Source organism: Lissotriton helveticus, chromosome 3_1 (assembly GCF_964261635.1).
Source record: "Lissotriton helveticus chromosome 3_1, aLisHel1.1, whole genome shotgun sequence".
In the NCBI taxonomy this organism is placed as follows: domain Eukaryota; kingdom Metazoa; phylum Chordata; class Amphibia; order Caudata; family Salamandridae; genus Lissotriton; species Lissotriton helveticus.
Genome location: NC_136061.1, coordinates 1,273,417,157 through 1,273,431,350, shown reverse-complemented (window position 1 = coordinate 1,273,431,350; position 14,194 = coordinate 1,273,417,157). Strand labels below are relative to the sequence as shown.

Sequence of the window (14,194 nt, the reverse complement as noted above, 5' to 3'; positions counted from 1 at the left end):
AAGTCAACCCATATGTTTTCCCTTCTGCCCCCACCTGATGGAGGATCAATCCGTATTGAGGTGCTTGGCAAGAGTGTGTTCTCCTCCACCATTTTGGCATTGTAATCTCTGAATAACGTCTGTTGCGCAGATACCAGATGCTCTCATGCCCTTTGAGATATTGGGAGTGGGATCGTGCCCGCCTTCCTTAACGGTCCTTCGCACAATCAGTCCACCACAACAAACAGGATGTGGTCAAATACATTTTGAGGGCTGAGCTGGACACCACAGACTGTAGATAGTGTTATGGGCACCACTGTGGTCATTTGTCATCCTGCTTGGATGTGTGCCACAGCTTTCTCTATTGATGTGCAGGCATCCCTCATAGGTATTTTTTGATGCTCTAAGTTGTTTGGTGACCAAGCAGATTTAGCTTTGGAGATATTTAAAAATAGCCACACCACGTCCCGATCCTTGGACTTGCTCTCTCCATCCTCCCAGCTCCATCGACAATATTGAAACGCCAGGGGGTTACTCACTGGGTCTGGCTTACCACTTGAGAAAGCCGCTCTGACCATGCAGAATGTCACTTTCGCGGGGCACAAAGGATGGTGCCACAAACAGGGCCACTCCTACTCTTTCGCTTAACTGCTGCTAATCTGCTCCGATTACCCTTTTGGGAGCCATCTGTGGCAAGTGGGGAGTGGGCAGAATACGCTTTTACCTGCCCAAGTGAGATGCAATTACCTTAGACCATTGAGTCCTGCAGGTTGTCGGTCATGGTTTACACGGTTTACACTGTTCCCTTTCCCTCCGCCCCCTTTATGGTTCTTCCTGTTTACACTCACACCTCGGCAGGGCATGCCTCCATCCTTTCCAAAGAGGTTCAGTAATTACTTAACAAATGAGCAATAGAAAGAATCCCCAAGAAGAAGAGAGGCAGTGCATGCTAGTTCTGTTATTTCTTTGTGCACAAAAAGAATGGTGGGCTGAGACGGATTTTAAGTCTTGGGTTGTTAAACACCTTCCTTCGGAGGTCAAATTCAAGATGCTGGCCCACCTCCTCTCCGGCATAGATTCTGGGATTGGATTGTTTCCTTGGGCCAGCAGGACAATTACTTTCACTTACCTGTTCAGAAATCCCATTGGTGGTTCCTCTGCTTTATGGTAGGGAGGGAAGGAACAAATTACATATCTTCGATAACACCTTATCTGTTAAACTCTATGTAGCCTCAGATTCCTTACCTTAGAATATTTCCCACACGTTAGCCTGGATCCAGAAATGTATTGAGTAATACCTCTATGTGCTGGTAAGTGATGTAGTTCGGCTTTGCATCAGCATCGTCCGTGACAGAAATGACATGTGCAGTGCCTATAAATGCGCCTCCCATGTGTGCTGACATCAGTAACTTTTTGCAACCTTTGCATGCCAGAAGCGCAGAGCCGTAAAGGTTACTGATGTACCAGTGTGCAAACACTAAGGACCTTGTGAGAAGCTGGCTTAGTATATGGTGCACACTTATGTAAGTGGGCACCCTGCACTAATCCAGACAACCCTTATGGTGATTTTAGTGGTCTTAGACAACCTTAGAAAGCTCTCCAAGTGGTAGCTGTGGAGAGCAGCCTTCAGGCTTAGTCCAGAAGGAGTGTAAAGCAGCTTGTTTTACCAGTACATAATATTTTTTGTATAGATTAAGTGAAAAGGAACCACATAGTGTATTTATAAAAATATGTATTTATTATAAGACACTCACTAACACATACAGATATCTCCTACCCGGAGATATACATAGTGCACACAATACTTTGCATTAAAAATAGGTAAGTCGCACGAATACACAGTGGTTGCCAGGGAGAAACCAAACCATATACTAAAATAGTGGGATGCGAACCACGACTCGAGTCCAGACTATACCGAGAAGACTAGAAGTCCCGGGGACCCAAGGAACCACCCGAGGTAAGCAACCAGGAACCCCATGGAGGTTGTGTGCAGAGTGGGAACACTGCCGCAGGCTCAATACAAGTCAATGGGTAAGTCGTGGTTGCAATTTTAAAGAAGGATCCTTCCCAGTGGACCCTGAAGAAACACTGTGAAAGACAGAAGGTTAGAGAGCCACCCCACCCGTGGATACCCTAGGAACCAGGATACTTACGCCAGTGAAGGCGGGTGCATAGGTGTGAAGTGGCGTTGGAAACCACCGTCAAACTCAGTGGAGGACTTCAGGAAGATGCAGCTGCTGGGGAAGGTGAAAGTGTCCGGTGGAACCCAAAGGTGGATTCAAAATGAGAAGTACCTGCACGCAGAGGGGACAGAGTCTGTGCCACTCAGGAGTGACCAGGAGGCACGGAAGACGAATGCCCACCGATGTCTGGTGTTGTAGGAGAGATGAGGATAACCATGGAGCTGCAGCTGTGAGGACCTGGCAATGCTGTGAAAGACCAGGAGCAGTTCACGAGGTGTCCCACATCAGATGTCAGGAGTTGAGGAGTCTGTGTCCATCGAGAGCACCAACAAGCCTTGGCAACTGGAAACAACGTGTAAAGCGAAGAAGGTGCAGTGTCGGGACCAGCAAGGTCCAAGTGAATCACCACAAGCAGGGGAGTCAGGACAGGTCCCGAACAATAAGAGGAGCCAGCATAAATCAAAACATGACCAGGTTTGGTACAGCCAGTTTAGAGATGGTCATTGCATAATGACGCATGGCCACTCTATGTATCCTTATGGCTGATGCACTTACAACCCGGGAAAATGAACTCCGAATGTTGTAGGGGTGTCCTGTTCATGCATGGGCACCCTCACACTTAAAACCTATAAGTCACCCTTATAGCAGGCCTTTCAATCCTGAAGGCAGGGTGCTTGGTTTTAAGTGCTGTGACCTTAGATATAGGGAAACCTGTATCTGTTGTAAGTGGTGCTAGCATCATCTTACACATGCTGCCATGGCAGGCCTGTTGTAACAGTTTGAGTGATCTCCCATGGGTGGCATAATGCATGCTTCAGCCCATGGTGGACCCCTGGTGTACCAAGGACCTGGGTACCTCAGTACCATATACTTGGGGCTTATAGGGTACACCAGTAACCAAACTGGGATATACCCAAGTACTTACCATAACAAATTTAGGGGAGAAAGCACACAGACTGGGGTCCTGATTAGAAGGATCCCAGTCAGTCGGAAACAGTATAGCACCAGGCAAAAAGTGGGGGTAACCATGAAAGCAGATCCTAATTTCCTACACCCCTCATAAGTTTTACCCTATATGGAGAAATTAGTTGTCAGAGTGCGAAGGCTGGGAATGTCGGTAAGGAGTCTGCAGCTAGATAGTATTTACCACATAAGGCTTTACAGAAGGTAAGTCATTTGCTCATCTGATAGAGACTTCTGAATGCAGATTTCTTACCTTAGAAAAGATACCAAAGCAATACCTTTCCGGAGGTGGGTCTGCAAACAAATTTAGACCAAGGAGTCCTTGAGGAGCGAACATGCAGAGTACCTGTCACGATGGACCTAACTGTCCAGGCAGTAGTGCTTGGTAAATGTGTGCAGTGGAGCAAACGTTGTAGCCTAACAGATGTACAGGACAGGGACTCTGAAACCTAACGCAGTGGTGACAGCTTTGGGTCTTGTAGAATGAGCATGCAAGCCCTCGGAGGTAGCTTTTAGCCAGTGCATAGCAGATTTTAATACAGAGAACAATTGATCTTGAGATGATCCATTTCTGCATGCCCCTTCCTTTCTTTGCCCCAGCAAACCTAACGAAGAGTTGATCGTCCACCCAGACCTCTTTGGTACGAAGAATGTAGATTAATAATGCTTTTTTGGGGTCCTGGTGGTGGATTCTCTCCTCCTTGGAAGGGTTAGGCGGAGCAAAGATGGTCGGCAGTGTGATGGTCTGGCCTCTGTGAAAAGGTGTTCTTACTTTCGGTAGGGAAGAGACTGGTGTTCTCATGACCATTTTATCTTGGGAAAAATGTGTGTAAGAAGGGTGCACAGGGAGTGGCTGCACTTTGCTACTCTCCTAGCTGGTGTAATGGCCTCTATGAACATTTTAATGCAAACTTAGGGGGCAATTGTGCGCCGGCTCGAAGGGCGAGTACATCTAGGACTTCAAAACAAGTGTCAAGAAGTCCCACTGGAGCATGAGGATGGGTCTTGGAGAAAATATGAATTGTTTTCTAAAAGGGCTACAACACATAGCAGGTGACCTAAACTGGGAGGGCTGGTCCAGCAACCACAAGAATGCTGGTATGGCTGAAAGACACCCTTAACTGGTGCCCAAAGCAAATCCTTGCCAGGCTAACGAGAGCACAAATAACAAAATATCAGACAAAGATGCACAAAGGGTATCAGTATTTTTGGTTGCGCACCAAGCCACACATTTGTCTCAAGGGCAGGCCTATACCGTTTTGGTGGAGGGATGCTTGACTACCAAGATAACATTGCAGACTTCGGCGGAATGTCAAAAGCTGTCAACTGTCACCACCCAATCTCCATGCATGAAGGAGGAGTGATGACAGTTTTGGGTAGATAACCCTCGCCTGCTGCCATCACAGAAGACATCCCTAAGAGACAGTCTGATTGGAGGGCCAATGGCCATGCTCAACAGCTTGGGATACCAAACTCTCTGAGCCCAGTCTGGAGCCACACGGATGACTTGAGCCCGGTCGTTCCTGATCTTCTTGAGAATTCTGATCAGGAGTGTTATTGGAGGAAAGGCATAAAGGAGGCTTGAGCTCCATACGAGATGAAAAGCATCTCTCAGCGGGGACTGCCTTGGAAACATCAGCCTGCAGAACTGCTGACATTGCGTGTTCTCGGCGGTGGTGAATTGATCTAACCAAGGCTCTCCCCACTACTGAAAGAGACCTCCATCACCTCCGGATGGAGCAGACATTCGTGATCCTCTAGGCATAGACAGTTGAGTTAATTCTTTCTGGCGTTCAGAGAGCCATCCAGATGTTTAATCCCCAGGGAAAAGCCCTGATGTTCCAGCTATATCCAGAGGTTAACTATGACATCCTTATTAATAGACTTAACATGTCGGAGTCTTGGGTGGCGTGATCACCTGGCTGCAGTCCTTCTTGGAAGGCAGGACTTTCCAGGTCTTTGAAGGAGGTAACACCTCTAAGAGTATATCACTTAGCTCAGAGTGCCTCAGGGCTCTTCCCTTGATAAGACAGGTGTCACATCTGGACTCCCGTTACATAGACAGGAAGGCCAAGCGCTTCGCAGACTGTTGAGGCCTCAGACATTATGTGAACCATCGACCACTGAATGGGAGGGTGTGAGTGGAAATCCCAACCAAGGAATAGTGATGGTGAGTTTGAATAGCGGGGCAGGTGATGTGAAGGCCATATCTCGTCCTGAGCAATAGGTAGGTAGAGAGAGGTGGGAAAGGAAATAAATAACTAAACCGGCATCAATAAACAACTTAACCAAGATGATCTTCCTCAGAGATCGTAATAGGCAATGCAAGTGGGGTCTATGTTGCAGCAACCAGGGGTGTGGACAACTGTGTGTGTGCCAACAGGGGGGTCCGGCACCCACCCTGTTTAGAAAAGCTCCAATCCTCCCACTAAAATGTACATTTGGACTTTTTTATATTTGTGAATTAAATAAAATATTTAATAACTCAAATATTCATTCGTTTATGTATTGTTTTGTGGTTCAAATCCTCGTAATTGGTTAGTCTGAAGTCCCCAGATTCTAATAATGACTCAGTGGGAGCCCGGTATTCCAATAAAGATTCACTAGGGTGGACCCCAGATTCATATAATGTTAAAAGATTGGGGGGAGGGGGCACAGAAGTCCAAAGGTTAAGAATCACTGACTTAAGAGGATATGCCGAGTAACTCTGACAGGTCAGGAAAAGGTGCATTTTTGGTGATATATAACTTAAGTTCAGATCAGATAGCAAACTATTTTCTTGGGGACAACAATTGAATAAGGGCTATTTATAGGATGTAGCAGAGTGGGGGATGAGGCCTGAGACAGAATATGCGAGGCAGAGTGAAAACATTTAGCTTAAACTCGACAAGAGAACAAAGACAGTAGTTGATATAGCTGAAACTGGCATGCTTGGTTGGACGGTCTGAGAAAACTGGAAAAGGAATACCAATGAAAAAAGGCATGACGTTGTTAAGAAAAATTTGGGATAGTTCAAGGTTGTAGGCTACTTTTAAAATCGGGTTAAGCCCAGTTACAACTTTACACTCTCGATGATGAAATCAAGGACGAGAGTAATTAGCGTTGTTTAAAAAATCGAAAATGTTAACTTGGATAAATCTACCTGGCAGTTGGGCTGGACTGCTCCATTTAGAGCAGGACAAAGGCTGATTTCAATGTCTGGTCCCTGTATGGAGTATAATACTGGACAAAAAACAATGGAGTGCAATGCAGACTAGAGCAGTTACCATGCGGATGATACTTTTGCAAACATTCCACCCTTCACATTTTTTGTGTTTCAGGTTTTATTATTACACATGGTAAACAAGCATTTGCAATACAGTAGGTCTCGCATTCATGAGAGTTTGAGCGATTGGCCTTCTAAATGACAATGCCTTTTTATTAGGTGTTGTTTTTAAAACCGATAAATAAAAAGCATTGCCATTTACAATGCCAATAGCTTAAACTCTTGCAAATGCGAGACCTTTTGCATTGCAAATGTGTGCTATAAAATGTTTTAAAAGCGTTAGGCGAGAGCGTGTCCTGCAGGCAGGACAAAGCTATTTGAGAAAATAGTTCTCAGAGGCTGTAATTAAAACCTACCAAGTAGCAACACACGTAACGGGGTGTCGCAATGGGAGGTTACAAAACGAGACAAGGTAGTACTAATGAGGGACTACTAAGCCTTTTGACCAATGAACAACCACAGTTTGCAGTGGACGATGACGCAGGCCAATGAAAAATGTGGGTGGAGCGTGGGCAGATCTTCAACTCCCTACCTCAATACAACATGCCTTGCGGAGCAGCGCATGCGCTGCCAGGTTCGAACTAAAGAGGTAGCCCTTGCTAATGGAGAAATGTGTTACTGCATTTTATGGGAATGTATACAGCACTTTCCATATGCCTTATATGAAGCCTGAAGTGCTTTATTTGTGACACAGGCAGAATTGACTTTGATTATGCTGCTCTGGAAGCCTATTCCTCTATGCAGTTTTGTTACTTTATATTTAGTTTGTGTCTTGTTGTTCCTGTTATCATTTTGTATACCTAACCTGTTACTATATTTGTAGTATTTACTCTATGCATGTCCACTTGTTTAACATGTCTCCTTCTGTGTACAGCATTCTGATACCTGGACGGGTCATGTTTGCGCTTTATAAAACTTCCCAACTAAAATATGTTACACATGCTTTATCATACGAAATTGCATTGTTGCTGTAGAAGCATTGGAATAACTGACACTTTCACATTCTGTCTGCAGTGAAACCAGTGATTCCCCAATGCAGTGTACCCAAAGCAGTTCCCGTGGGCAAGTCTGCCATTCTTCACTGTCGAGAGAATGAAGGCTTCCCGGATCCCACGTACCGTTGGTACTGGAATGGCGAGCCACTTCCGGAGGACTCGCGCACCAATCCTAAATATGTGAACTCTTCGTTCACAGTGGATCCCAAGACAGGCACTCTGGTAAATATCATCTTCGACTACAACTCCTAAAGTGCTATCTGTGCATTTGCTGGCTCCTCATTGGTTATCCTGCCCTCTGATCACTCTCTCCTTCTTGCACAGGTTTTTGGAGCCGTTGCAAAGGGAGACACAGGGGTTTATTACTGTATTGCCACCAATGAAGCAGGATCAGCCAAGTGTGAGGGGCAGACTATGGAAGTCTGTGAGTTTGCATTTTATTACATCATTTATTGACGTTGTATGTTCATGGTTGTGGATTTAAGTGTTGAATGATAAATATTGATAATTGTGTGAACAGCTGTTTAGGTTTTTTGGCGCATTGCTATGGATCAACTGTAAATGCACAAAGCATGGAGGGGCATCAACTTTCTCTGCAGCATAATATCATGAATGTTGATCCTGCATCAAAGGACTTTCATTGATAATCAAAATTGCTTGAATAGATCCCTTGTGCTTCCGCCGACCTTGGAGCATCTTTCTACATAATCATTCTTCCATGGTTCAAATTGTAGAATATCTTTAAACTGAGAATTTAGTAAAAATGTCCAATGGAAGTCTATCAGAGATGCAATTTTTCCTGAATAATGTTGGAATGAGATGTTCAATTTTCTAGAGTCAATTCAACAATATAGTATCCCACCAAGGGTTGTAGGGATTGTGGTGTATAATACACAGGACACAAACTGGAGGGGTAGGTCACCCTGTGTGGATATGCTAGCTCCGCATGACTAGTCCGGGGAAAGAAAAAAATTCCTTTTTAGGTCAAGGACTCATCGCACTGCTGTAAGCAGTGTGGGCGGAGCTCCGAAGATTTAATGTTTTTTAGTAAGGGGCTTCAACCCGCCCCTCTTCTCCATTGGCTGGCTTCCTAAACGGAGGCCAGCCATTGGAGGAGAGGGGCATCACTCAGTTCAAGCCCCGTCTTTTTCGGATTCGGGGGCGTTTTTTTAAGCTTCTTTCTATTTACTTTCTCTCCTCTTCCCACTGGCTGGAATTTTACCTTCCAGCTATTGGGAAGAGGAGAGAAAGTAAACCACGCCCCCGAATCTGAAAAAGACTATGCTTTCTCCGAGGCATTTCTGCCTTGCCTCGGAGAAACGTGGTGGTGTTCATGGCGTGGTCCAACCTCCAAGTTAAATAACTGTGCTTAAATATCAATGTTAGAGAGGGAGCTACCCTTTTGACAGGAAAAGGATTGGGTAAACAATCTTATGGAAAAAAACTCCTTCTCCTGAGTTTGGCAAATGATTAGTAATGCTAAATTCCCATGGGGGCATTTACATCAGTGGGGGGGGGGCTAAATTATTGCGTAGGTTACCAAATTTACACCTTAATATGTATCAGACCAAAAATTAGCATGAAAATATTGCAAACACAAAAATTAAAAGTTTTGTTCATTTATTTTAAAATAATTTAAAAATAATAACCACACATTATTACATCAAAAACAATTTTTTGCGCATTCAACTTTGCTGTTGGCCAGCTATATTAAAAACTCCAATTTTTTATAACAAAATGCTGTTAAGCATAGTTACACAAGTCTACATATACATCATATTTATTAAACATAAGGAACAAACTGTCGACGCGGCGTTTCGGTGCCTCGAATAATCTCGCACCTTCTTCAGGACTTGTTCATTTAAATCATATCCAGGTACATATTTCCTTCCTGGCACAATCTTCACGATTTTATTAGCAGGCTCTCCTCAGCTCTTGTGTTCTCCTAGGGAAGTTTTGTTTGCTTTCCTCTTTTTTATTCTTCTGTATCGGTTTTGCTGGAACTCCACCCAGGTTGATTAAAAAATGGACCAACTTCAATCCGGTCCTCTTTTCTTGGTGTCTTAAAAGGTTAGAAGGACGCCTCTGGGAGCTGCCCGTCGCTGTTTCTCTCACCACTTTGTCTTTTATTGGTGAAAAAGCCTGCTTTAAACTTGATTTCCTCCTTCTTTTTCTTTAGTGTGAAATCAAGGGTCACTCTGTTGGACTTTTATGGATTAGCTGCCAACTTTGTTTAGGGTAGATGAACTGCGTGGCGTCCTCCACCTTCCCGAGCTGAAGGAAATATGTACTTGGATATGATTTAAATGAACAAGTCCTGAAGAAGGTGCGCGATTATTCGAGGCACCGAAACGCCGCGTCGACCGTTTGTTCCTTATGTTTAATTAATATGATGTATATGTAGACTTGTGTAACTATGCTTAACAGCATTTTTTATAAAAAATTGGAGTTTTTAATATAGCTGGCCAACAGCAAAGTTGAATGCGCAAAATTTTTTGGGGGATGTAATAATGTGTGGTTATTATTTTTACATTATTTTAAAAGAAATGAACGAAACTTTTAATTTTTGTGTTTGCAATATTGTCATGCTAATTTTTGGTCTGATACATATTAAGGTGTAAATTTGGTAACCTACGCAATAATTTAGTCCCCCCCACTGATGTAAATGCCCCCATGGGAATTTAGCATTACTAATCATTTGCCAAACTCAGGAGAAGGAGTTTTTTGTTTTCATAAGATTAGTAACTGTCCATGGCGGAGGTTGGACCACCAATCATGTTATATTTCAGGACTCCTTGATTTAATTAATCCAGTGACGTTTCGAGATCGAACTTGAGGTTTGTAATGATGGGCGTAATGGTTACTGTGCTTTGAAGTAACGTGCGTTAATTCCCTTCACGTTAATACTTAATGACAGTTGTATCTCCAAGAGTCAAAAGCCCCAGGATTCAGAATAAGGGAGGCCGGAAGCGAGTGAATTAATTATCCTCAGAGCGGTTTCTGCAGAAGTTGGCCGCTCCTATCTGGTGCGAGGCATCTGGTGCGAGGCGGCAGCATGGCCGCCACTCGATCCGAGTCCAGGAAGAACAGCGGCTGTTTGAGGCTGAGGGCTGGGCTGCATGCCCAGGAGCACGGGGACACCCAGTGCTCCGGTCTGGCAGTGGCAGAGAGAGGGGGTGGGGGCGAGGAGTGAGGACAATAATGGCAATCTGTTAGCGGCTGCGGAGGGCACAGCAGCTCGGCCTGCCCATTGTCATGGCGGCTTTGTGTGCGGGGAGCAGGGGGCATCGGGATTTGTTCTCTCCGTGACCCGGAGGTATTTGTAATCCTGCGCATCACACTGCTTGCGTGTGCCCCCAGGGGCCGACAGATGTTCCCTGGCAGACATCGGCACGCGACTGACCTCCACCCTAGCAGGAATAATCAATGGGCCCTCAGCCAGACACACTCACAATGTATATGTATGCATATACGCAGACACGTAAGCCACTCGTGCTGCCCGACGCTGTTTTGGGCTCGTCTGGTGTCGCGTCGGGTTTTCTTCGACGGGTCACACGGTGAATGATGATTTGTTTACCGAGCCCATCTGCGTGCGTCTTTGCTGTGTGTGCAGCCTTGGTGGACGGTGTTGGGGATACTCATGGTGGTGGTGGGGGCTGAGGCGTCTGCTTTTGCTGGGAGCAGAGCCCAGTCTATTCTGGGACCCTCCCTCAAGTAAGGCGGGCTGCCCCAGCTTCGGTCCGGTTGGTGGTGGAGGAGAAAAGTTTGCGGGTGTTGTATTTGAGTCTGTCGAGGTACTTGGAGGAATTCTGGGACAAATACCTCCTAAGTGGGGTTTTGAGATGCAGCTCTCCACCCTCCACTTTCGGCACCTCCCCCCGGGACGGGACTTTGCTGCTGAGACCCGAGCGGCTCGCTGTGCCCGATTCCTCCTGGCCGCGTGATGTGTCACGATTGGTTCATTCCCCACAGTATTTATTTTATTTATTCATAGTGTCCTTGAACATGTTGTCCATGGGCCCGGGTGGTTTGAGTCATTGGGTCTCTGGATCAGGATCGAGTCCACATTTCCGTGCCTATTCGACTTAGCCACATGTGTTTGTAATGTTATACGTGCAGGGTTTAGTTAGCCTTTTCACTGCTGAGATGGGGGTCGTTGCCATCGGCAGCAGTGGATCCTCTTGACTGCCGTCTGCCCTGTGTCAGCGGGTCGATGCTCGGAGGTGACCCGGTTTCCATCGCGGTCGGAGCCGGGTGATTGTTTGCACCGGTCATGGGATGCCGCCGGGACCTCTCTGCACACTTGCATACACTCATGCCTCAGTTGTATGCTCCGTCACTGGAGGTTGAGAGGTCTGCACAATTGGTATGGGCGACATATATAAGACCTTATCTGAACTCCGGGCAGATGAACATACTGGGGGCAGTGGTGCTAGGGCATTGAGAAGAGACTTTAAGGGTGCTGGGGAAGAGAAAGGGGCGAGCAAGTTATGTTTCTGTGTGGCATGTTGTGTCAGTAAGAGAAGATCGGTCAAAAGCGCGATGGTGCTGCTTGTTGACAGTGACAAGTCAGATAAAATGCAGCTGAAGCGGAGTAATCGACAGTGCAGCTGGTGTAGTAGCACAGGGCCCTGTTGGGCTTTCTACGGATCCATTGAACTCCATTTTTGACTGTATTTTCAGTTCAGCCAAAATAAAGGCGATGGGGCATTTCCTGTACCAGGGCCCATAGCACCCTTGAGAAAGGGTACAGTGAACTCTGGGCTATTAAGAAGAAGGCAGATAATAAAATGATTAGCGGGCTCTGGAAGTGCTGAGAATGAGATCTGACAAGGTCATGATAACTGGGGTCAAGGAGAAGGGACTGGGGGTGAGCAAAGAAAACCAATGCACGTGACGAGGGACCCGAATCACAAGGCGAACAGGTGAGTAAGAATAGGCCAGGAGGCTATGAGGGAAGGTGTGAGTGATCAGGGGCTGATGTACAGCGAGAAGGGATTGGCCAATTTGGACTGGGTTAACATACCTGCCAGCTCACACGGTGCCACCGTGTGATATGTGCTCCCATCACAGGGTCTCCAGACGAGGAGGCAATATCACATGGTGGCAGGAAAAACTAGATGATCGCCACTGCAAATAGTGGTCAAGTCAAGTCTAGTGTGTGCCTCTGTGTGTGTGTGTGTGTGTGTGTGTGGCTCTGTGTGTGTGTAGCTCTGTATATGTGTGTGGCTCTGTCTGTGTGTGTGACTCTGTGTGTGTGAATGTGTGCCTCTGTGTAGGTATGTAACTCTGTGTAAATAGCTTTTTTGTAGGTGACTATGTGTAAGTGCCAATGTCTGTGTGAGAGTGGCTCTGTGTAAGTGCCTCTGTGTGTGTAGGTGACTGTGAACAACTCTATCTAGGTGGCTCTGTATGTGTATGTGTGTGTGGCTATGTATGTGTAAATTCAATAGGTTATGCATATGCAAAAGATTAAGCTATTAGCATTGTAAATGACAATACCATTTATTTAACGATTAAGCTATTGCAAATTAAAAAGACAATGCTATTTATTTATGATTTAGAAAAAAACTTAAAAAACAATACTAATAGCTCTACCTTTTAATAATGCCGAGACCATTGCATTGTAAATGCTTGTTTATTTATAACCCTCACACACTAAAGCCGGGAGCGAACGAGAGCAGGTCTAGGCAAATAGCCGGGGTAACCCTTGACGAATGTGTGACTAAAGGGAGCCTCACCCCTGCTCCTGAGATATGATACCCATCAATTGTGGGTGATGCAACAGAAAGACACATTATGGGCAAGTATTAACACTGCCTATACAATGGTGCGTGAAATTACTCTGCAAATTACATTTGTGACTCAGTTTACCAGGGAGGTATTTATTTGATACCCTGATGAAAGCCCCGGGCCTTGTTAGGCCTTAGAATAGGGCTGAAACATGTCGGTCAAAAAAACATAGGGTCATAGTACCATAAAAGTCCACATTACCCCTTACCTTATTTTAGCTTTCCCTGCCCTCTCCACTAATAAAGGGATACCTAGGAGAAGGTGAGGGACTTTTAATCTTTAGTTAAGCCCCCTGGTCACCTTCTATCTTATAGTGCTCCCTGAAATATGGTTGAGCCCACCCTGAGGTTAGGAGTCAGGGTGAACCCAATGATGAAGCACACCACTACTAGAGTGTGTGAGGGTTATATATAAAAAAAAGGAATTTTATCTTACCCTGCTCTAGTCATGCGGAGCTAGCCTATCTACACGGGGTGACCTGCACCTCCAGTCCGTGTCCTGTGTATTCCTGTGACCAGCCTAGCTCCTGCTGAAGCGGTCGCTCCTCACTCCTCCCTTGGCTCCCGGTATCGTACTCCCCACTGCTACCATACGATTGTGTGCTTTAATATAATCTAATAACATCATGGTAATCAAGTGGTGGGCTCCTGCTTTCATATCATCGGGATGCTACGAAAGGTATTTCCCCTACTACCAGACTCTACTAGGAGAACTCTGGTGCAGGCCCTAGTATTGAGTCGCTTGGACTACTGCAATGGATTGCTGCTGTCAACAAATGATGCAGTAATCTCCAGGCTCCAGGTGGTCCAGAATACCACTGCCCGTCTGGTTTTGAACCAGCCCTCTCGCACCCCTTCTGAAAAAGCTGCACTGGCTGTCCATCAAACAGAGGGTGAAGTTTAAGATCTGCTGTATAATGCATAAGTGTCTACAGGGGAAGGGCCCAGCATATCTGACTAATAAATTCTCCCGGTATATACCGACACGCTCCTTGAGATCCAGTGAGCAGGCCTTGC

General features: G+C 45.7%; 1 protein-coding gene across 1 annotated transcript in view; it reads left to right on the top strand.

Moving 5' to 3' along the window:
* Window positions 1–14,194, top strand: part of JAM3 (junctional adhesion molecule 3) — a 349,693-nt gene that overhangs the window by 226,603 nt on the left and 108,896 nt on the right. The window contains exons 5-6 of the mRNA XM_078681937.1: window positions 7,405–7,607; window positions 7,710–7,809. Of these exons, the coding sequence (XP_078538063.1) occupies window positions 7,405–7,607; window positions 7,710–7,809 (303 nt within the window). The remainder of the gene's footprint in view (window positions 1–7,404; window positions 7,608–7,709; window positions 7,810–14,194) is intronic.